The sequence below is a fragment of the Passer montanus genome, unplaced genomic scaffold, assembly GCF_014805655.1.
Source record: "Passer montanus isolate IOZ18808 unplaced genomic scaffold, ASM1480565v1 scaffold184, whole genome shotgun sequence".
Taxonomy (NCBI): Eukaryota; Metazoa; Chordata; class Aves; order Passeriformes; family Passeridae; genus Passer; species Passer montanus.
The window spans coordinates 506,499-529,938 of NW_024365826.1; the positions used below are offsets into that span (position 1 = coordinate 506,499).

Consider the following 23,440-nt stretch of genomic DNA (forward strand, 5'->3'; position numbering starts at 1 on the left):
CTGTGGTGTCCTGCTCTCAGCAGCTAATGGGCACATCCTGACTGGATGCTGTTTAATTCCAGCCAAAATGCTGAGGTATCCTCACTGCCTGGAGTGTGGGGTTGACACGAGGATTGTCACCCTGTCACTGGGAAGGGCTGTTGCTCAGAGATGCTGCTGCAGTGAATATTGTGCAGACTGGAAGGGATGTTGGGATGAAGTGATGTTGGCCCTTCAGTGATGTTGGCCCTTCCATGGGAAAAAGGGAACAGAAAATCTTTCTGTGGAAGCAAGGCTCTGCTCTCCAAATCGGAATCAAGGGAGTTTTCTGTCTCTTTAGCTGGAGTGTCAGGTTAGTAACAGCCAGAAATGTCAAGGGCCCTGCTCCTGTGCTTCACTGTCACCCATAGCAATAAAAGCCCAGGAAAATGGGAAAACTAGGAAATGGATATGTTGCTGTGGCTGTGATCCTGCTGGCATAAACCTCTCTTCTTCATCCAGAAGCTGAAGGAGATGTTTGACAGGGTGTAAATGAGCAGTGCACTGATAGCAGACCTTTGTGGGAGCACAGCAAGTGCAGTTTCTGCCTGTTGTGTGGGAGCAAAATCAGATTTCTGTTCATCCCTGAGCTGACAGCTTTCCCACAGTGCTCTAGGGAAGGGTGGTTGGTGCATGCATCATTCCCTTTGAGAGCAGTGAATTGTCCCTTTGTAAGCTCCAAGTGTTTAAGCCTGGCTGTGTAGTTATGGCAATGGGACCAGGGCTGGCCAGATGGAATATCTGGATATTTTTCTTTTCAAAAAGCCACCATGCTTAGCAAGATGATAAGCTGCTATGGATAAGCTCTGATTCTCAGTTTGGGACTCTCAGTCTTGGATTTCATTTTCCTTTGGGCTGGGAAGGAATTGTTTTGCAATGGGGATGTGGGCAAGCTTTCAGCAGGACATTATGGTCCTGTCCTCACTTCCATGCTTGTCTGTACAAAAGGACAGATAATTCAGGAATGTTTGATTTCCCCTGACCCAGGGAACTGGCACGCTGTCCATGAGTCCAGCATCAGTCCCAGCACAGGCACTGGCAGAGGGCTTAGCTGGGGCCAGGTTTTACATCTTGTCTGCCTGATTTGCATGTTCAGACTGAATGATTAACACTGGAGTTAATTCTCACCTTTCTGCTTTTTTTTGTGGAGACAGTTAAGCTTTCCAGAAGCAAGTAATTAACTTAGAGAAAAAATATGTTGGGGGCCTGAAGGTACAGAGAGATCAAGGTTTTGTACCTCTGATAGAGCAGCTGTGGATTTAGCCTTGAAATGCAGTTATGAATTCAGCCCAGTTTTGATCCTGCTTGGCAGCTGATGCTGTAGTGATTTGGGAGATGAAAAACAAATGCAGGAAAAGCTTTCAAGAGCTTTGAAAGTTAAAGAGCTAATGTAGGAAAAGCTTTCAGGAAAGACTTTTTGTGGTGGAAAACCATGGTTTACAGGAAGTATTATCTTCATCAAGGAGCTCTCTCATGCTCATCTCCTGGATCCTGCAGCATGCCTTGAATGCCAGTGGCAAGTCAGTTTATAATTTGTGAGCGGTAATTTAAGGCTAATAGCTACAAATAAATCTGAAATTCATATCTGGGCTTCCTCAAAGTGCAAGAAAACTTTGGATTTGAGGTTCTGACTCATACTGGCTAGTACTAGCAAGCCAATTTACATAAAATAATACAGGATTGAATGTAAACCTAAGATTCAAGGACTGTAAAACAGTTAATCTAATTTTTTTCCATGTTTTTTTTGTTTGGTTTTTCCCCCTCTATTTTCATATGTTTTTCCAGAGCTGGAAAATACCAGGATAAATAGATACTGGGCAAGAATATCAGGTGGGACTGAGAGCTTGACTGGGCACTTGTGTTAATCTCAGGAGCGTGGAGGGAATCTCTTTGAGAAGTCCAGAGATGAGTTTTGTAATAAGTCAGCATCTTCAGGTAGCAAATATCTGATGTGCTGCCACCAGTTAGTTCATTGGTATCAATGAAATATTTATTCTTTTTAGTAAAATCAGACCTGGAGCTTCCTCTCGAGATGTGACTCTTTGGGCTTTACAGGGAGCAGAATTAATTTTATTTCATTTATTAAATGCCTTTTTTTTATTAGGATGCAATAAGCCAACTTTTACACCTAAGTTATATAATTTGGGGTTTTGGTGGTATTTGGACAATTGAATCCATATCTTTTTCTCCCCTCCTTCAGGGTTTAAATAAGGCACATAAAATACAGAGCCATCTGAATATAAATGGCACTTATGTCTCCATCTATGAATAAATGTACAATGATATTTTGCAAACATAAAACATGGGTTTTTAAAAAAACTTCTGTTTGTATAATTTGTACACAACTTGCCAAGCCTTGCTTTATTGTAGGAAGAGCAGAAAATCCTTAAAACTGGCTCAAATAGAAAGAGAGGGGAAGCAAATAATTATGTGGAAAATGAACGGCAAAAAATGGGGGAAAATTGGTTCTGAGCAGGTTTTTTTGCTTTTTGCTAGATGAATTTTTTTACTTGATAGGTTAATTAAGCTTAATTCTTAGGAGAATGTGGGTTTTGTAAGCTAAAAAAATGTGAAGGCCAGAGTGTGCATGCACCTTCCTGTGTCTCCTCTCCTCTTTTATTTATAGGGAGTTTTACATGATATTACAGTGGTGGTTGTGGAGTGCTGAGCTTTGCCACCAGGTGCAGCTTTGTGGTTCTTCAGCTTTAAAAGTGAAGGGCACTGAAGCAATGCCCAGAGCCAGTGCTCCTGGATTTGGGTAGATAACATGAACTTCTTGTGCTTAACTGAATCATTTGTCAAAAAAAACCCAAAACCAACCTTGAAAACAAACCACCAACCAAAAATCCCAAACCAACCAACCAAAAAAGTTCTGTTTTCTTGTGCCAAAATTAATAGAATCCTACTGTCCAAAAGTCACTTTGAAATTCATGTCAGGGCTGCCCAAACTCAAAGCACTGACTTACAGAACAGATTGGGATCTCAGTTCCCTGATCTCTTCAGTGCAGTGCATTTTTTTGTTTTACAACAAGCCATGTACAGTATGACCTCGTGGTTTTTCCCCACTTAGTGTAGGATTCACACCTCCAGAGCAAAAAGAGGACGGGAACTTCCAACTCTTTCTAGTCTACCTTGTGACTCTTCTTGAGGAAAGATGTGGAGACTCATTGCAATGTCTTTGCACTGTCTGTGTGTACAAGGGCCTTGTACTGGTGGGAGCTTTGCCTTTTAGGAACTGTCTTCATGTGATGCGGGAAGGCACTGGAGCAGGTGTCTCATGCAGAAGGATGTTTTCCCATCACAGATTCACTTTTCTTGTGAAGGGCCACTGCGAGTACCATGTAAAATCCTGCAGGGACCTTTTCTGTTTGGTTGGATTTTTCCTTCCTGTCTGGGTTTTTATTCTCTTCCTGTTGTGAATGGCCTTTCCTTGTCTTGTTCTCTGGAGATGATGTTGCAGCCTTCTCTCTCTCTCTCTCTCTCTCCCCCTTCCCCTGCTCCCCTCTCCACTGTTCTTTTTTCTCTCTGTGTGACCAGACTCAGACGCAGTTGGAGCATGCCCGAATTCGGGAGCTCGAGCAGAGCCTGCTGTTTGAGAAGGCACAGGCTGAAAAACTCCTCAGAGAATTAGAGGACACCAGGGTAATGCACCCTTGCTTGCCCTGCCTGCAGACAGCGCTTGCACTGCCCTGGTGCTCATGATGCCTTGCTTTGGGTTTCTTTCTTTTGGTTTTTGTGGGGTTGATTGATTTTGGCTTGAAATTAAGCTTCCTTGATTTTGTTTATTTTTTTATTTGCTCTCTTTCCCAGAAATAGTAGTATGATATGATTTCTAGCTTTGCTTCTCTTGTTGGGAACTTGTTTCTCAGACTGAGTTTGCCTTTCTGCCCCACGCCACCATCTGACACATGAGCTCCTACAATTCATTTTTCAATTAACATATCCCGGTAATACCCCACCCTGCACAATTCATTCTGCCTCAAGCCTCCCCCCCCAGGCTGTAAGAGGAGATTACATTGCAATCAACATTCCAGTGTCCCCTGCCAGGTGTGGGAGCTGCCATCTGAAGTGGAAGGTGCTGGTGGATGCAGGTGGACCCACTCTGATCCCTGGCCGTGCCTGCAACAGGACAGATTGCTCAGAGGAATCCTAAAAGCAGCCAGATGTGGAAAGGGCTTTCTCATGCTGGTGTGGTGTGGGAAGCAACAAACTTGCTGAAGTGAGCAGTAATGTGTTTGAGAGATGTAGAAAACACAAATGGAAAGGTCTCCAAAAAGTCTGGATGGTCTGAAGCCCCCTGTGTCCATCTAAAATAATGACCACCAGCCTCCTGGGCAAATGGCAATTGAAATGAAGTGAAATTGATTCTTGGAGTTTGGCTCAGTTTCCTTCTTTCTTTTGCCTTTTTCTAATGTTTCATCCTCTTCTCCATCCATAGTGGCAGCACCCTGTACTCCCTGTGACTCGCAGGGAGTTCAGTCCTGCCAGGTTGCATTCAGATGGCAAAACATGGATCCATAGCCCTTAAGCTCAATGTGTGCCATGGCCAGATTTATTGTCTTGCATCCTCTAGCCTCCTTTGTTATTTTGACTTTTCTAATAAACTCTAACAAGTACTCATACGTAAAAATCCCTTTTCCTTTTTACACCAGGGTAAACAAATTCCGTTACAGAAGAGAGGTCTGCAGGCTGAGGATTGCTGAGCAATAAAGGAAACATGATATGCTTAATGCTGGGTTTGATGCTTGTGAAATTCCTGCATGTGCAGTCACATCTCCTCTGTGCATCATCTGGCAAGATGCCTGGTCTGGAAACATAATGCCCTTCCCGGACATTATTTTTCATAAACCACTGTTGCTCCCTAGTGAATTTCAAGGGTTATTTCCAAGGTGTTTTTCTGTGGAAAGCAAGAGGTTTGTATTAGGAAAAATAAATTGCAATTGGCACAGACATAACTGTGAGCTGTCTGTGCTGGTTACCCTGGTGCAAAACTGTGCTCAGGTTGGAGGGTACCAGGTGTTCTTTACCTCTTATTTGACTGGTGTGCTTTGGGTTAATTTCCACTGGAGAACGCTTGCTAAGGGGAAGGCGCGGCGATGAGGGGTGCACTGACCTTGTGTTGTGTCGTGTTGCAGCTGACCACGGTGGCAGAGCAGTCCAGGATCCTGCAGCTGGAGGAGGAGCTGAGCCTGAGGCGCAGCGAGGTGGACGAGCTCCGGCAGTGCCTGCAGAGCTCCCAGCAGGCAGAGAGCCCCGAGCACAGCCTGGGCCTGCACTCCGAGGCTCTCCGGCTGCGCGACCAGCTGCTGTCTGTCAACAAGGAGCACCAGAAGGAGAGCAGCCAGCTGAAGGAGAAGTATGAGAAGACGCTAAAGAAGTACCAGCAGGAGATGGAGAAGCTGAAGTCTGTCAATGAGAAGTACTCGCAGGAGATTGTTGACCTAAAGCATAAAGTTCAGCAAGCCACTAATGAGAACATGGGGCTCATGGACAACTGGAAGTCCAAGTTGGACACGTTAGCTTCTGACCACCAGAAGTCTCTGGAGGACCTGAAAGCCACGCTCAACTCAGGCCCTGACAGCCAGCACAAGGAGATTGTGGAGCTGAAGGCAGTGGTGGAGAGTATAAAGCTGGAGCACCAGCTTGAGCTGGAGAACCTGAAAGCAAAGCATGACATTGAGACAGCTGTCCATATAAAGGAGAAAGAGAGCCTCAAGCTGAAGCTGCAGGAGGCTTTGGATGAAGTGGAAAAAAGCAACAGCAACTGGAAAATGCAACTGGAAAGCAAAAGCAGTCAGCACCTTCTCGAGCTCCAGGATGTGAAGGACAAGTGTCGAGATGCTGAGCTGAGGGTGCATGAACTGGAGAAACTTCATGATGAATACACAGACCAGACACAAGCAATAGCTTTCTTGAAAGAGCAGATATCTTTGGCTGAAAAGAAGATGTTGGACTATGAAACATTACAGAAAACAGAAGCCCACAGCAAACAGGAAATCCAAAGATTGCAGGAAAAAGTGCTTGTCTTGGAGAACAAGCTGCAGTCCATGGAAGCCCTGCATCCTTCTCAGCATGCAAATGTATGACTTTGGGGTCATTTGGCTGTTTATTATCACTGTTGGTAACTCCTCAGCCACTGCCCTGTGCAGTTTTCTGAGGCTTCAAGTATCTGGATGTTTTTTTCTTTCACTAACAGTGTCCTTTTTGCACTGCATCTCCAGGCTGAAGGTGTCTAGAAAGCCAATTAGACAATTAGAAAAAAGGAGCAATTAGGCAATTAGGAGCAAGTGGGCCACACCTGAGTTTGGAGGCTGCTGTGGCAGCAGACTAGGGCTGTCGTGGTTTGTCAGCTCTCGTGCTGAGCCAGCAGTGTTCTGAGCTGCAAAACCATCATTCCTGGAATGTGCTTCTCCAAGGAGCTGCAGCAGCCCTGGTGTGCTACAGTGCAAGCCTCTTTGGGGGTGCTAGGAGCACAGGGTGGAAAAAGAGTCAACCTTGCTCAGCACCTGGAGCAGGAGAGGTGCAGTGAATGGCTGCACTGTGGGATGGGGTGGGGCTGTGACAGCAGCAGGGCAGGGGCTCCACAGCACATCTGGGAGACAGGGAAATGCTGGTGTTGAGGGTTGTAGGGGGAAAGCTGCCAGCAAGGATCAGAATGGCACCAGGCTGGGGAAATAAAATGCCTGATTGAATATGAGACCAGGGAGGGCTGAAATAAGAGCAGTAATATGAAGGGGTTAATTTACTGTGGCCTTTGTGTCTAAGTCATCTTTTGTTTTTTGGTTTTAGTTTGAGTCTTTGCCACAGGATGCCTCATCCTGCCATTGTGTGTGGCACAAGGAATCGTGGCTGGTTCTGCACTGTAGTGAGCAGGGAGATTGCTACTCATGGGGGGCTGGGCCCCTATCTGTGTTTGGATTTTGCATGAGAAATGAGAAAAAACCCAGTTTACATCCTGTGGGGATGCAGAAAATGAAAATAAGCTGTAAAATGTGCACATTTTAAAGAATACTGTGTTGAAATTTCACTGGTGATGTAGTTTCTGTTCCAGACAGAGATGCCAATGACATGAATTCAATGAATTTAATTTCCCAACACGAGCAGCCCCACTGAAAGCAGTTGCACCTCCAGGGAGCAAAGTCAAGGCCACGAATTCCACATTGTCTAAGTCAGAACTCCACACCTTGGAAATAGGATAATAGAGGCAAAGGCCAAGGAGGAATCTCCGGCATGAACAGTGTTTGAAGGGTTGCTCCAGGATGTTCCATCTAGTCAGGACAGTTGGGAACAATAAGTACAGCCAGGACTCTGGGAAAAAGGGGTTGTTATTACAACATGTGACACATTATAGCCAATATTCAATCAGGAATGAATGGAAAAGAAGAAGCTGGAGGCTTGACCCAGAGCCCTTTAGATAAATGGGAGGGCTTTTGGGGATATTGATGCTGGATTACAACTAGGGAAGTCTTGAAGTAATTATTTCAACTATGTGTCAGTTAAAATCAGGAGAATATGGGAAGACATGCATGGGTGAAAGCCTTTGAGTATCATGGGGCAAGTTCTAGTTAAAATTTTCTTAGTTAATTTAAAGTAAGTGTAATCACTGCCCAAGTTATTTTAAACAAGCAACGGTATCTCGTGACAGTCTTTCCTAGACTCTCAAGGGAGAGCCACAACTGCTTCCCAGCAGTAGTTAAATATTTTTTTTTTCCATACCAAAAGTACAACAGGAAGCACATTTCTCCTCTGGGAGTTCTCCTGCTTCTGTTTCACTTGTCCCACAGCCCAGAGTTCAGAGAACTGATCTTGGGGCTCTTCACTGGGGTGGCCACAGCAGCTGCTGGGTCTGGGCATGTGCTGCAGTGCCAGCAAAGGCTGCTGGGTGGAAAGGGGTGTGAAGGGCTCAGGTGTGGCCTCTGCCACAGGAAACTTGGCATTGGAAGCTCTGTAGGCTCTGGATTTTCATTGCAATATAGAAAAGAGGGTGGGGAAAAAGCAGAATCCCCTGTATGGGCATGGCATTTTCTTGTTATTATTTTTATGAATGCATTAGTTGTCTAATAAATTACTATTTTATCAATGTTTTTATAACTTTGGGCACAGCTAGGCTCTACAGAAGCTGAGGAACTTGTTGACTGGTGGGTGTCAAGCTGCATGCTGGAGAGCATCTGCAGCTGGGTGATTGCTGGGATTGCCCAGAGGTGCCTGGTCTGAGGGACAGCAGCTCCTCCACCCCTCGGAGTGTGCAGGGCTGACCCAGAACCTGGGGGGTTCTGTTCCCTCCTGGTGAATCCTGCTGGTGTCCTCACCTCTGGGTTGTGTGTGGGCACTCTGGTCAGCCTCAGCAGTACCCAGCTGGACAAGTGGCTCCTCAAAAAAGCCTTTATTTCCCTCTTGGGAACGATTGACATGGGATACCTTCTGCTTTGGATGGGGCTTTGTGCTTGTTGACTTTTGCCTATCTTTGGGTAAAGGGTTAGTTTATATCTCACATTTTACATTTATTCCAGATGATTGAGACTAATGATATTTCAGAAGAAAAGATAAACATGAAGCAGACTATGGAAGGTATGAAGCTGTGATTTTTACCTTGTTCTAGTGACTTGTACACTTCCTCTGACTTTCTGCTCTTGCAGGGATGGCTGCATGGCAAGGGTTTAGGAAGACATTTCATCTTGTCAAAATTTGCCCAATGGCTTTTGTTGTCTGGATTTGTTTTTTCCTTCTAATCAAGCTGAGCATATGCAGGGGTGGATGTTTTTACCTGTGTTAGATTCTCCATGCAGATGGTGCAGGCTGGAGGCAAATCTGGGAAATAGGAGCATTTCCATCCCATCACTGATTTTCACAGCAGGAAAAATTCAGACATTAAATGTATTTGCTCACAGGAGAGGAGTGATAATGGTAGATACTAATGTGACTGGCTTCAAATAATGATAGTTACTTTTTATTAAGCTTACTATAAATCAAATCCATCCTTTTAACAAAATGTAAGACTTACACTCTAAGGAAACTTGTGTAAAGTGTATTTCAACCTGAACTGCACTCAGCTCCCTCACAGAGGGTGAGCTGCAGCACTGAGTCTGAGCAATAGCAGAGCTGGATTCAGAGATATTTTGTCCTATTTCTGTTGCCCTCAGTTCAAGGCAGGCATTGCCCACGAGGCTTGTCTGTCTTTGTAGATATGGGATTCTGTAGAACACATTCAGGTCATACCCCATCCCTGGCAGTGCCCAAGGCCAGGCTGGACAGGGCTGGGAGCAGCCTGGGATGGAGGGAAGGTGTCCCTGCCCAAAGCAGGGGTGTGGAACAAGATGATTTTTTAAGTTTCTTTCCAAACTATTCTGTTTCTACACCAAATTGTTTGCTGATTGACAGGTAACTCCTGCCAAGTGCCTTAACTAGATCCAGCAGCCACTCAGACCATGTGTGCATTGTTTCCACACTGAATAACCCCCAGAAAGATGTTCTGAAAAGAGCCAGGTCAGATTTGAGCCACAAAAGCATCAGATTTTTCAGATTCACAGCTCTGAACATGGAAATGCATCCGTTCCAGCAAACATGTCTTTGAAACAATTTCTGCTTTCCACTGTAGGAGGTGGCACAAAGAAATGTGCTGAAAGTTCATTTTGGGTTTTTTTAATTCATGTTTTATTGCCTTTTCCCCCTCATCCTTTGAGGCTGCTTTCCTAACCCTGTCTGGTACAACTTCCCAGAGTGATCCCAGCTCCAGGGGTGTGGGGTGCAGTGTCTCTGTGCCACCAGCAGTGTCCCACCATGGTGCCCACTGCACCCTGGCCCGTGCTGTGCACCTGACACCTTCCCAGTTTGCACAAAGCATTTTCCAACCCTCACATCCTTGTCTTTTCACTCCCCCACAGACCTCCAGGACAAGCTGAGTAAAAGAGACAAAGAGGTGTCATCCCTGGTGACCCAGACTGAAACTCTAAGGGCCCAAGTAAGTGGTAAGTTCCCTAATCCAGTGTTGGTGGGAATGAAATGTTTCCCTGCTTGTCCTACAGCCTGGGGTTGAACAAGAGCCCAGAGCTGAAATAGGCTGATGTAAAACATGATGCTGCTGGTTTCTGAATGGCTATTGCTGGTAGAAATTAATTCAGGAATTGAAGACAAACTGCAGCAGATATTAGTGTCCTGTGAGGGAGGGCTTGGGCTTGTTAATGAGTAAAGCTAATGAACAAAAGTCAGTCAAGCTGGGTGTGTTGTTTCCAAGATCTCCACTTAACTACAGCCAGTCAAGAGCTAATGAGGTCTGTGCTTTAAGGAGTAGGAATTGGGAAAAGGCAAAAAGTAAGGATATAAGCAAAGGACTAAGTGACATTTCTTCCTCTGAATTGTCTGCTTGTCATAGCTTTGGAAAATAAATGCAAAACAGCAGAAAAGAAGGCTGATTCAGTGCTCAAAGAAAAGAAGAGGTTGGAAGGAGAACTGGAAGCCTTGACCAAGAAAACACATGATGCCTCAGGGCAGCTGGTCCTGATCAGCCAGGAGCTGCTCAAGAAGGAAAGGTGGGTGTGCAGGTCTGGAGGACAGAGCTGCAGCAGAGGGGCTCTGTGGATGTTCATGTTCCTGAGCAGGAGACAGAGGGGGTCTGTGGGTATTCATGTTCCTGAGCTGCAGACAGAGGGGCTCTGTGGATATTCATGTTCCTGAGCTGCAGAGGGGCTCTGTGAATGTTTATGTTCCTTTGGGCACTGTAATGACCACCAGAGGAAATGCAGGGTTGCACTGTTGAAATCCAGCCCAAAGCTTTCCTGTTCTTCAGAGATGCTGATGTGTGAATTTGGTTGGAATTAGAGATTGAATTCTCAAAAGGCACTGCCCTTTCACTGCTTGCCAGGAGCTGCAAGGCAGCTCAGAGGAGATGCTGAATGAAGTCACCTACAGGCCAGCCAAGCCGGCAGTGCCTGTGCAGGTCCCAGTCTCAGAGCTGGCAAAGTGGGGCAAGAAAAGAGTGGTGGGAGCTGGGTCAGATTTGCTCACTGGCCTTTGTTTGGATCTGTAGCAAAGGTGGGAGGGAGCACAGCAGGGCTCCAGTGGTGTGTGGGCTCTGGGAATGTCTTCATCTCTTCCTGCTGCTGCTTGCATGTGAAAAATGCATATTACATGATTGGCTTTTTGCAAATATTAAAATGAATATTATATATGTTATGTTAGAAAGTTATGCTGTATTAATTCTCTTAAGTAGTGTGTTAAATAGAGTTTTAGGTTATAATATAATGTTAAAATAGAAACTGTGCTATGCAAGATACTTCTTAACTAGCTCAAGAAAGGGATGAGATAATCAAGAAATTCTTCACACAGAGATAACAACAACAAGACACTAAAATCCCAAAGAGAAGAAATATGGCCTCCTTATGGTGAGGAACTGGTCTCCTTGCAGACTCCATGGAGTCTGACCACGATTTAGAAGAGGAAGGGGGGGAAGTTGACAATAACCTGAAAACGCCCTTTGTTTGAAAATAATTTTTGAATCATGTATGAGACATATGAATATGCAACAGGCTGTTGCTTTTGAGTTAATCCTTTCTTAGTGAGGATTTCAAGAGGAAAGCATCTGAAATTCCATAATTCTTTGCTTTTAATGCCCTAACTCTGATTGTCCAAATCCTTACTGCCCCAATTACTATTACTATTGTTACAGCCATTTTATTACGTTAAGCTGTCAGCATTCTAACCCAAGTGGGCGGCGTTTGTCCCCGCAGGAGCCTGAACGAGCTGCGGGCGCTGCTGCTGGAGGCGAACCGGCACTCGCCGGGGCCCGAGCGCGACCTCAGCCGCGAGGTGCACAAGGCCGAGTGGCGCCTGAAGGAGCAGAAGCTCAAGGATGACATCAAGGGCCTTCGAGAGAAGCTGGTCGTGCTGGTGAGGGCACTAAAACCCATCCTCTGTTGGATGGTACCCTTTTCCTGAGCCAGAGGTGGGGTAACTGAGAGGTGTTTTGAAAAAGTTTTGTTTTTTTAGTTTCGTGAAATGGGTGAGATAATATAGATGTTATAGTTTATGTTATTACAATTAGAAGTTAACTATTTTTTAATTACAATACACTATAAGTGTTTCTTGGTTTATTAGTGTTTTGTTACATCATGTTGTAGATGTCTTAAAGTTAATTATTTAAAACTATCTTTCGTGGGTCCCACTACAATGTTTTATAGTTTTTATGTTTCATAGTATGTTTTATAGTTTTACTTTTCTAAAGTATTTAGTTTATTTGTAGTTTGTTTTATTAGTTTTTTATTTTGTTTTATTAGTTTTATTTGTAGTATTTATTTCCTACATTTCCCCCTCTCTCTTGGATAGAAAAAACTTCTTGATGGTTTTGTTTATTTGTTGTGTATAGTGAAGTATATAAGATAACCTTATATACTTTCTGTGTAACCTTATATAACCTTCTGTTAACCTTTAAAAGCTTTTTATAAATTTATTTCCTACAATCCTGGGCACAGCCTAGGGGCTGGAGGGCTCTGTACTGCTGAGCGGGGTGAGGGGTCTGAGCCCTTCACCCTTGCTCCAGGTCTTTGTGTTCTCTTTTGTGCTGCTGAGCATCTGATGGGACTTCTCTTGGCAGTGACTGAGCTGTGGCCTGGCTTAGCAGTTCCTCATTATGCAGCAAAGATATCCCCATGTCATATATCACAGCATATCCCGAGCTGGAAAGGCCACAGGGATCATCAGGTCCTGCTCAGGACACCCCAACAATCACATCTGCCTGGCAGCATTGTCCAAGGCTCCTGGAGCTCTGGCAGCCTCGGGGCCATGCCCATTCCCTGGGGAGCCTGGGCAGTGCCCAGCACCCTCTGGGGGAAGAACCTTTTCCCGATATCCAACCTGACCCTCCCTGACACAGCTCCAGCCATGCCCTGGGTGCTGTCCCTGGCCACAGAGAGCAGAGGTCAGCGTGTGCCTCTCTGCTTCCCCTCGGGAGGAAGCTGTAGCCTGCTGTGTCCCCCAGTGTTTTTCTGTTCACTCAGGTTTTAGATCCATGGCTAAATAGGGCTACAGTTTGTGAGAGAAACTGAAGGTCGTTCAGCTACCCCACGTGTTTTACAGATTCTCTGATCCAAGAATAAGCAGTGTCCTCAAATTCTTGTGTACTTCACTGTCCTCCAGTGGCTGAGATGTGAATAATGGATGTGAACTGCTGGGAGCAAACTGGAGCTGCTCCTCGTCACTTGATATTGAGCTGTGCTCTGCCCCCATCTGCTGTTGAAATTGCAGCATGGTTCTAGGCATTATGTGGATTTCTGCCTTGACTTTCTGCAGCTCTTGGTGTGGGAATCCTTAAAATCTCAGAGGGTTTTGGAAAGCTGTAAAAGGCAGGCCTCAGAGACAGCAGAACTTGGAGTGATTGGAGCTAAGCAGTAGCCATAAGATTTGTCAGCAGAAAAATTATGTGAGAAGTAGAAAAGTAAGGACAAATAGAACAATGATCTGTTTATTAATGATTGTCTAGAATAACTCCCTAAGCTGCAGAAAAGTCTATCTAGCAAGATTTTAGGAGGTTCTAAGCTTAATAATGGAGCTCTATGCATTGTGTTTTAAGGCTTACAAGCAGGTATTGTATTAGAAATAAGCAAGCAATGTTTTAACCAAAGGTACGTATGCTTATAGTGATTGGATAGAACTACTGTCAGTATGCTTTTGCTTTGTGTGATTGGTCAAAAAACTTTTAAAGTGAGTTGTGACATTGAGTTCTTGGTCTGCTGCTGGGGAAGTGAGCTGCTGGCACCTTCCCATTGTCATAACCATGGAATGGGGCTGATGCTGGAAAATAAAACAGCTCGAGATGGGTTCCCCAGCAGTCCCATCCCGTTTGTTACTTGTACACAGCCCCTGGCTGGTGATACCCAGTTTTGCTGTAACATCTCCCCTTTTCCCTTTGTGCTTTAGGACAGGGAGAAGGCGGCGCCGGAGCAGCGGCGGTACTCGCTGATCGACCCCTCCTCGGAGTCAGAGGTGATCCGGCTGCAGCACCGGCTCGTCAGCACCGAGGACGTGCTGCGCAACGCCCTGGAGCACGGGCACCAGATGGAGAAGCTCATGGAAGCCATGAGGCTCTCCTCTGAGAAAACACAGGTACAGCATCAGCAAACAGGGCTGCTTGGCCCTCATCTGTGGCATTCACATGCTCTGAAAAATTCCTTCTCCCAGGGTTTTCCTCCTGGGAACCTGAAAGGCAGCAAGAGGCCTCAGAGAAAAGGAAAACAACTCTTATCTCATTTGCTTCTCCTGTGTTGTGCTCATGTGGAATGTGGTTGGAGATTGTTTACCCACAGGTGATTGTTTCATTGGGTTCTGCTGTGAGTTGTTTTGACTCATTTGCCAATCAGGGCAAAGCTGTGTTGGGACTCTGGAGAGAGTCACCAGTTTTCATTATTATCTCTTTAGCATTGTGTAAGTATCCTTTCTGTATTCTTTAGTATAGTATAGTACTCTTTAATATAATATAGTATAATAAATGAATAAATTAGCCTTCTGAGAATATGGAATCAGATGCATCATTCTTCCCTGCCACGGGGCTCGCTGTGAATTTACAATACTCATTGATCCCCTGGGACCATGCCCTGTGCTCAGGGCTGACACCATCAGCTGGGTCCCCCTGACAAGGCCTTGTTCTGCCAGCTGTAGCCTAATGGTATAAAATCCATACTAGCTGGTCATCACAGATCCCTCTGTGCTCCAGAGAATGGTTGCTAAACATGGGTTTTGGGGAGCTGCACTGTAACTGTTCTTTATGTGTACAGTATTGTCTGGCTGCAGGTGTTCATGACTCAGGGGTGAGGTTTTTCTGGCATCCCTCTTCTTTGAGAGGTTTACCTGTGTGTCCCTAAGCAGAAATGTTGCAGGTGACTGTGGGAAAATGCTTTCCATTTCTCTTACCACCTTGGTGTCAGATGTGTTCGCTGATGGACTGTGAATGTTCCCACTCCAGTTTCTGTCTTCTCTCCACAACTTCCTCTGATCTCCCTTTGTTTCTTCTGACTAAAGAAAAGCTGCTTCTGTTGCCTGTCTGACTGAAACTGAAGGGTACAAATAGCTTGACTCTCAACATTTGGCTTTTCCATCTCATACCTGTGGAGTCTCAGCCCTGACTGATTCCTCCTGCAAAGTGACCTGGCCCTTGTGCCAACCTTTGTGCTTCATGCCCTTGAATGTTTTTGTAGCTGTATTTTCTCTTGGGTCTGCAATTAGGCAGTGATTTTTGGAGCTCACATGCACTGTTATTTCTCTTGTACTTGCTCATTTAAACTCTCAGCTGAAAAATGTCTTTCTCTTGCAACAATGAGTTACAACTGGTGTTCAAGCAGACACCTTAGGGTAGTAGAGAAAAGCCACTAGACACAGAATGGGCAGAGAGCTTTTTTTCACTGATGCAGGTGCAGATGTGCTGTGTTAGGTAATCTGGAGGACTTCAAGCCTTCTCCTCCCACAACAATCTCTTTTGGATACACCAAACACTGTTTGCATTGCAGTGCTATGGGCATGGAGGTGGCCAGGAGGGTGCAAGGTAAAAACTGCAACCCTAAAGATCTGCTGGCTCACTGGAGATCTGTGTTGCACACAAGTCTCTCTATCCTCAGTGCAGCATCTGCCAGCAGCAGGCAGGACTGATGGAGTCGTGATGACATGTTTGGGGCAGTCCAGCATGTGTCATAATCCTGTCAGGAGCTCCAGAGTGACTTCTGCTGTGACTGCTGTGTGTCAAATGCAAATGCATCGTGACAGCCTCATCTCCTGGCAGCTACAGGAGGGGAAGGTTACTGTTTACTTTAATGCGCAGAGAAAGGCAAAGCTTCCCTTTTGCATTCCCATCTCCAGAAGCTGTGCAGGTGGTAATTATTTCTTCCCCAGTTCTAGAAAATGACCAATCTTACCTGAAGTCAGTTGGAACAGACTTCATGAGGTCAGCTAAGATAGCCCTCTATTAGTTTGATATAGTCATGCTTAAGAAAATGTAGAGACATGACAGAATAGCATTATGTCTTCAACTACAATCCAAGGTGCAATAAGCAGAGGATTACTGCAGGAAGGCTGGCTTCAAATTTCTGTTGATATCAGGTTTTTAAAGTGCTATTTACAGGGAGGTCTGGATCAAAGCTTCCTAGTTTCAGTTTGAAGTCTGTTCACCCTTCCCCTTGTGAAGGAGAACTGTTAACCAGGAGCTTTCAGGCTGAGGACATTGCTGGTCCAAACAAATCCTGCTGAAGTAGTTTGGGAATTGATGGTTCTTCTCCAGAAGCCATATGCCCACTGTAACTCACTCTGCACCACCTTCCAACCTCCTGTCTCCTCTCTGATGGAAGCAGCTGTTGCCCAGATATCTGCCTTGGCAGAAAGAAAATATTTGCCTTCTTCTTGTGTTGGGAGATGCCTGAGCCACAGCTTTGCAGGAAATAACAAGGATTTGGCACTCAGATGTTTTCTTGAAGGGTTTTAGTGGTTCCTCTGGCAGCCTTTTTATTTCATTTCAAGCAAATTGCACCACTTTGTTCATTATTGTGACCATGTTCCGAGACCAAACTTCAAGCCTGGTTTTTGATATCAGCTGTCTGGTCAGTGCCCAGATGGGGTGAGCTGCAGGCAGGGAATTGCCTGTGGTGGGAGGTGCTGAGCCCTGGCAGCAGCACTCTTCTTGCCATCCAGGTAGGCTCCACTGCCTGGCAAACAGTTCAGTCTCTTATCAGAGCTTAGTTTGAATTTCTGCCTGGTTTTTGTGATCAAGTTAAACCTCTGTCCTGTAGGGTTGATTCTGCACCTTCGTGGTCCAGTGAGGATGGAAACTGGAGCTCTCAGACCCTGCAGTCTTGTCTCCCCATAATGCCATCAGCAGTTCACCAGCAAATGTGACTCTGATTGCCAAGACCCATTCCATTGGGAATTCCATTCCCATTTCATTGGGAATGCTGGCTTCAGGCTGCAGCTTTCTTCTCTTGCTCATGCTGGCTGTACTGTCATTGGGAAGCTGAAGGGCTCCATACTACTCTGTTAGAGAAACATTATAAATGTTTAAAAGTTCTTGTGCTTTTTAAAGATAGAACAGCCTGTCCTGGTTGCCAGACTTGTCCCTGGAGATGGGAAATAGGGAATGGCAAATGTCCTTTTCAGTGCTGCATGTTCAGCATGCTGTGCTTTGCAGTAACTGCCCTTGGCTGGATTTGGTTTTTGGTATTTAGGAATTGGGGTTTATAGTGGGTCTGTGTCCCTGAGGAGCCTGGGGGATGTTTGGTAGCTGGGAGGGATGCAGCCTGGCACATGGGGATTGAGCCAGGTGCAGAGGGCAGGAAGATTCTTGCCAGAAGTGGGGTGGGGTTTTTGCACCCTCTTTTCCTTGTGTGCAGTGGGCAGCTAAGGAACACAGGGCAGTCTTGCCAGATTTCAGTGCTGTAAGCAAAACCACCAGCATCTGTGTCCCTCTTCAGTAAGTGTTGTCTGTTTTCCATTGCAGACTGTTGGAAATTCTGGGTCTGCTAATGGGATTCACCAGCAGGATAAATCCCACAAGCAAGAGGTGAGTTTTGAGCAGGATGTTATTTAAAACAAGTATCTGCTTCGTGTGGTTTCTTGCCTGCTGTGGTGGGGACAGCCCTTGGCTGGGGGTAGTTCTGCCAGCACAGCTTGACTGTGTCATTGCCACAGCAAAAGCAAGAGGCTGTGCACAGCTCCAGCTCCCAGGTGTGGTGGAACCTCACTAGAAACCCCCTGAAGCCATGGGCAAGGTGGTGGTGAGGGGAACACAGTGCAAAGGGAGCTTCCCCACAGTCTCCTGGGTCAGTGCTGTGTCACACTTCTCTGGCAGCCCCTGCTAGACCCTGCCCAGCCTCAGCTCTCTGCTGTCCCCTCTGCATGGGTGGCATTTGTGGGACGTGCTGTCCTGGCCTCCCACAGCAGACTTCATCCACCCATACTAGGCAGAGCAGTGGGCATTCTACTCCATGCCTCTTCCAAAACAAGCCTCAGTGCTTTTGCCTAACAAGATCTGTTTGGTTTTTTTTAGGAGAAGCTCTGATAGAGAAGAGATGGAAAGGACCATTTCACGCCAGTATCAGCTCCTCTGCACAGTCAGGAAAAACAACACCACATCTGGCTTTAGCACCTCCAAAAGACCACACACAGTATTTTCACTTTAAAGCAGGACAATGTTTATAATGTACTAACTGATGTAACCAGGACAATCCCAGAGCCCAGTTTTCCAAGACAGCCATTGTTCCAGGAGGGAGCAGAAAGACCTCTCTGGGTTTGGTTTCTTACTTGTATTGGTTTTGACTGTGGAATTTGTATTGTTTGAGCTGCCCTTGTCCCACCAGCTGACGTGGTTTGGATGACAGCTGCCCTGACCTGTGGCTGAAGTGTCAGTGGGTCCCAGCAACCCCACAGGAGCTGCCAAGGGATTTGCCTGTGGTGTTCAAAGCATGTGCCCGTAGGCTGCACCCTTCCCACGGGGTCTGTCCCTTCCCTCCCACACACCCTGGTGTCCTGAGGACCTGCACAAGTGAGTGAAACCTGCTGGGCTGATGATGTGAGCTTTGGGGATGTGTTTCCCTCCTCCCTTTTGGAAGACATCACTGTTTTAGAGCAGAGGCTGCACTTAGTTTTTGTATTATAGTATGTTGTGGGAAATAATCCAGTTTCAGAGGGATATTTATTTTGTTTCTTCTCCCCTGCAATTTGGGGAAGAAGCTGTGGTGGCTCTGAGTCTGGGGTCAGGCACACCTTGCCTGGGTGTAGCTGGCCCTTCTTCCTGCAGTGGGATCTGTGAGCAGGCCTGCTGGAGTCCTGTGCCTGAGCTGTCCAGCTCAGTGCCCCTCTCTCCTGGGGGGCTCATGGGCTCTGTTTTGAGCTCAGGACTCCACAGGTGCTGGATCTCAGCATTGCTGGCCTTGGAGCTCCATGCTGGGGGCAGTCAGTGTGGGACAGATGCATTGAACAAAAGGTTCCCTCCTTGCCTGTTCAATTTAAGAGCTCACTGTGATTGCCTGGTGCTCTCCAGAGCTCTTCAGTGTGATGCCCATCCCCTGCTATTGAGATGGCTGAGGTGAAGGTGCTGCTGTGGGCCTGACTTTGATGGCTTCAGCAATCCTCTGTGCATGGCCTGGCTGTGAGTATTTGGAGCAGAAGCAATCCAAGACCAGAGCCCAGGCAGCTCTTGTGTCTGCACCCGCAGAGGATCTTGTTCCTTCTTCCCAAGGCTTCACTCTACCTTTGCACCACAGCTGCCAAGTGATAATAGGGCAGAGAAAGGTGACAACATGCTCTTAAAGATGTGAAGGAGCCCAGCTCAGGTTCACCCTTCAGTAGCACAGGGAACAGTCACAGCAATATTTTTCCAGGCTTCTCCCAGTCAGTGCCACCTCCTCCTCCTTCTGCTATGATGGGACATCTGTGAAAGGACAAGATGGGACAGGAGACCTGAGCCAGACCCCCAGCAGGTGAACACGATGGCACATCAGCTCTGTTACTTTTTGCCCTGATTTCCCACAAAGTTTTGTCACTTTTTCTTAGTGGGTTGCCAGACTCCTGCTTCTTTGAAGGATGAACAGCCAGAAGCAGCCTGGGAAAGACTTGAGCTTCAGGACTGTGATTTTGCCATCAGGAGGATGACATTGAACACTTGACCCTTCTCACCTGATGCAGGATTGGTGATCTCCTGTCCTTCAGAGGAGGATGGGCGAGGAAGGGCAAGTAAAGCAGGTCAGAAATCCCAGCAGAAATCTGCTTGTGGTAGCAGGAGGCAGAGCATGGGATTGAACTGGCTGGAAATAATTAATGTAGGATTCCATCCTGCCTTGTACAAGTGTTTCTTCAGCTCTTACAAGTCACCAGGAAGATTGCCATATCTCTGCCTAGCTCTGGGAGTTTCACAAGGAATTGTAGGAGTGGCCTCCAAAACCCTTCTGGTTGAGTATTCATCTTCTAAGTGATTTTGGAAAGTCCCAGAGGGAGTTTTTGTTTGTTACCGCCCTCAGTAGTGAATACCTCACTGCTGGTTTTAGGAATTTAGGGCTGATGTTTCCCAAAATGCTCCTGTTGGCTGGGTGGTCTCTGAAGTCATGTCTGCAGACCCTGTGGGCTTCCCTGGGCACGTGCAAGGGGGAGGCCCCATTCTGGTTTGTAACTTATTTTCCTGTATGGGTCTTCTAGTGACTTGTGGCCACTGCCTTCACCTGCAGCAGAGATATCTCTGTTTTCCACCTCCCTTTGGCTCTGTACAGAGTGGGATCCCCTGGGAGTGCCCATGGGGACCATGTGTTTGGTTCTGTTGATCAGATCCAAAGTTGCCAGGCTGGAAGAGTCTCTGGCTCCTGCCTCTTCCCAGGGACCATCCCTGAGAGCAGCTCAGACCTGGGGCTTTTCCTGCTCAGCTCAGGAGACAATGCAGCACAGGAACAGAGGGGTTCAGACCAGGCTCACAGTTAGTGCTGATGGTCTTCTCTGGCTGTAAATGACTGTGCTGGTCCCTGAGGATCAGCCAGGAGCTGTTGGCACTGCTTGGCTCTCTGTGCAGGCTCTGTGGTCACTGTGTTGGAGGGCTGAGGGTTGAAGCCCCCACCCACTGGGGTGCAGGTCCATGGGAGCTGCTCCCAAATTGGACCATCCACAATGCCACCAGGATATTTGTGTGCTCATGTGGCTTCAGCTCAGCCCTGTGTAAGGGGCCAGGAGGGGTTGCACTCACTCACTTCCTCCCTCTCCAAAATTAGCACAGGCTTCCCCAGGGCACCAGCCTCTGGCTGCCCTCCTGAGGTGGTCAGAGACCACACTAGGGACAAACTTGGAAAGGGCAAGGGGGAGATTCCCCATCCCCTCTATTTATTTGTAAGTTTAAGTGCTATTTTTACCTATGTGGTGGTGTATAAAGTACTTCTCAATGCTTGGTCCCTCTGGCTTGGTTCTTTGGGAGAGCTCTGGGGCCCTGGAGTGGTGATGCCCCCTTGTCCTGTGGTTTATCCGGGCTGGTTCCTGTTTGTGCCTTCACTCCCCCTTTGGCTTCAGCCTTGCTCTTACCTCGATCCCCAAGAGCTGCTGAGGGAGGGCTGTGCTTTCCCCAGCCTTTCTCCCAGCCTGAGGATGCCATGCTGGTTTTCCATCTGCAGATGGAGCAGGGTGGGGAGCAGGAGGTGGCACACAGCTGGGCTCCAGGGAAGGAGCAGCCCCCACAGCCAGTGGCATTGCCCTGACAGGTAGTGATGCTTTTCTGCTGAGAGCTGAGCCCTTATCCACTGAAAAAACAGCCTTTGGCATGGAGACTACTTAGTATGGACTGACTTCTTCTCTATTTCTCAAGACCAAAGGGGAAAAGAATGAGTCTTGCTTGGGAATGTCAGCTTTATCCCTCCTGCAGCATCCAGAGAGCTGGAGCAAGGGCAGCACCATGCTGGTGCCCTGTGGAATGATGGCACCAGCCTGCCTGGGTGTTACAGCTCTGCAATGACAGGTGCCAAGCTGCCAGCCAAGGCCTTACAGCTCCTGCCTCCCCCGAGCCACCAGCAGCTCCTCTCACTCGCAGTAGAGATGCATAAGGGTTTCATTAAACAAAATTATGCAAATGGCACTGTAAAAGTCTTAATGAAAATTCCAATACTCCGTTATTCAGCAGCTTTAGCAGCTCAGCACTATCTGTAGGGAGTTATTAATACACTAAGATCCTATAAGCCTCCTGTAAGTTACCAGAAAAAAGATGATACTAGATGTATAAATGGATGATAACCTTTTACCCATCCAGTATGTATTACAATTTTGTAGCTTAGTCATTTTTTGGCTATCAGATTTTGTTAGTATGATACAAAAAAAAAAGACAAAAAAATGTTTGACTGCTAATGTCTATTTTGTTATTTGATTCATTTTCTTCCTCTGTACAAAAGCTGTACAAATCTGTCTGTGTAACTCCTCCACATCTGTATTCATGTACCATCCCCCTTGTCCTGGCTTGCTGGTGTGGTGAGCTCCTACTAAACAATAAACTCTGTGGCTGAAGTTGGGCATCCTGGGGCTGCTGGGGCATGTTCAGGCTGTTCTGCAGTGCACAAAGTGTTGTGAGCTGGAAGGGGCTGTGCCCCTGGGCCCCAGCTGTGACCTTGAGCCGTCTGTGTTTGGGCTCTGCAAGTGCCTGGGAGGCTGCAGAGCTGTCCTGGGGAGGAGCTGAGCTGGACACAGTGGCATTTGCTCTTGTGCACCCCGTGCCAGAGGTGGGGACAGCCAAGCCCAGCACCATCTCCTGGCTGGGCAGCTCCTGCTGTTGAGTACGTCCCAAGCCTCAGAGTGGTTGTGCTATTTATTAATCCATGTTTATTTTCCATCTAATTGTCTCCCCAGTCCCTCACTGACATATCCACAGTGGCCTGAGGTGAGGAGCGTTGCAGGCTGCTGTGCCAGACCCACCTCCCTGCACCTCAGCACTGATCCATGCGTGTTTGGGCAGCGCCACCTTCACTGTGCACAGACTGTGCCTGGGTCATCCTCATTCCTTCCAGGTCACCCACCACAGCCCTCCTGAGCACATGGAACTGGGGATGGCAGTGAATCAGTCCAGGAGGAGCTGCCAGCCCCTGCCTCTCTTGTCCCTTGTTCCCACCATGTCCATGTGGATGCTCTGAGCATCACTGAGTTACCCTGTCACCCATCAGGCAGGACTGGAAGGAATTTTGCCAGGGCTTGGTGGTTTCTTCATGGTACAACCTCTCAGTTGGGAATTTCCTGGACTGCCTGTGGCCTGTGCCCTGGCTCAGCACTGCCCATATAGCAAGAGAACATCCATCTCCTCCTGCCATGTTTTCCTGCATCCAGGGGCTGTAGTTCCTTTACAGAAAAGTATTGCCAACTGCTTAAGATATAGGGAAAAACTGGAATGATTTTCCTCTTGCTTTTCCTGGATTAAAAATTCTCCTCTACCAAGATTACCTGAAAGTTTTAAATTCTTTAAATTCTTTTCAACAGCAGCTGAGGTTTGCAGGTGCTGGTTTTATTCCAGAGCAAAGCCCCAGGAAAATTACAGGTGCCTGATGACAACACCATGGAAACTGTCCATGCAGCCTTATCCCAGAGCTGTAACAGAGTCTGTGCATATATCCTTGATACCCCCTGATTTTATTTTTTCAAGGTGGGGAAGGCGCTCTTGTGTCTCCAGCAGCTCCCTGACCCTGTGCAGTGCAGGGTCTCAGGACTGAAAGGGTTAAAAACACTGTGTCTAGGCATACTTGGGAAAGCACAAGATACCTTGCAACCAAATTTTAGTCACAGGCTAGAGACCCAGGATGAAACTTGGCAAGAAATAGGGAACAGGACTTGCAAAAATGAAGGGTAGAGCTTGCTGAAACCAGTGAGAAAATCACTGAAACAGCCAACAAGAGACTGCAGTGCCTAGAGGAGAGAGGTGGAAAGGGGACAGCGATGAAGACAGCCAGCCTTC

The 23,440-nt window shown here is 46.9% G+C and overlaps 1 protein-coding gene across 3 annotated transcripts in view; it reads left to right on the forward strand.

Moving 5' to 3' along the window:
• CLIP2 (CAP-Gly domain containing linker protein 2) overlaps positions 1–22,005 on the forward strand; it is an 81,376-nt gene extending 59,371 nt beyond the window's left edge. The window contains exons 9-17 of one of the 3 annotated variants that reach the window (XM_039705776.1): positions 3,556–3,660; positions 5,154–6,098; positions 8,529–8,586; positions 9,900–9,983; positions 10,388–10,544; positions 11,742–11,901; positions 13,927–14,112; positions 17,483–17,545; positions 18,032–22,005. In XM_039705776.1, the coding sequence (XP_039561710.1) occupies positions 3,556–3,660; positions 5,154–6,098; positions 8,529–8,586; positions 9,900–9,983; positions 10,388–10,544; positions 11,742–11,901; positions 13,927–14,112; positions 17,483–17,545; positions 18,032–18,043 (1,770 nt within the window). In that variant the 3' untranslated portion in view covers positions 18,044–22,005. Of the gene's footprint in view, positions 1–3,555; positions 3,661–5,153; positions 6,099–8,528; positions 8,587–9,899; positions 9,984–10,387; positions 10,545–11,741; positions 11,902–13,926; positions 14,113–17,482; positions 17,546–18,031 lie in introns of those variants that run through there. The other 2 variants (XM_039705777.1, XR_005627149.1) reach the window with 2 other exon arrangements.
• The last annotated feature ends 1,435 nt before the right edge of the window (positions 22,006–23,440 follow it).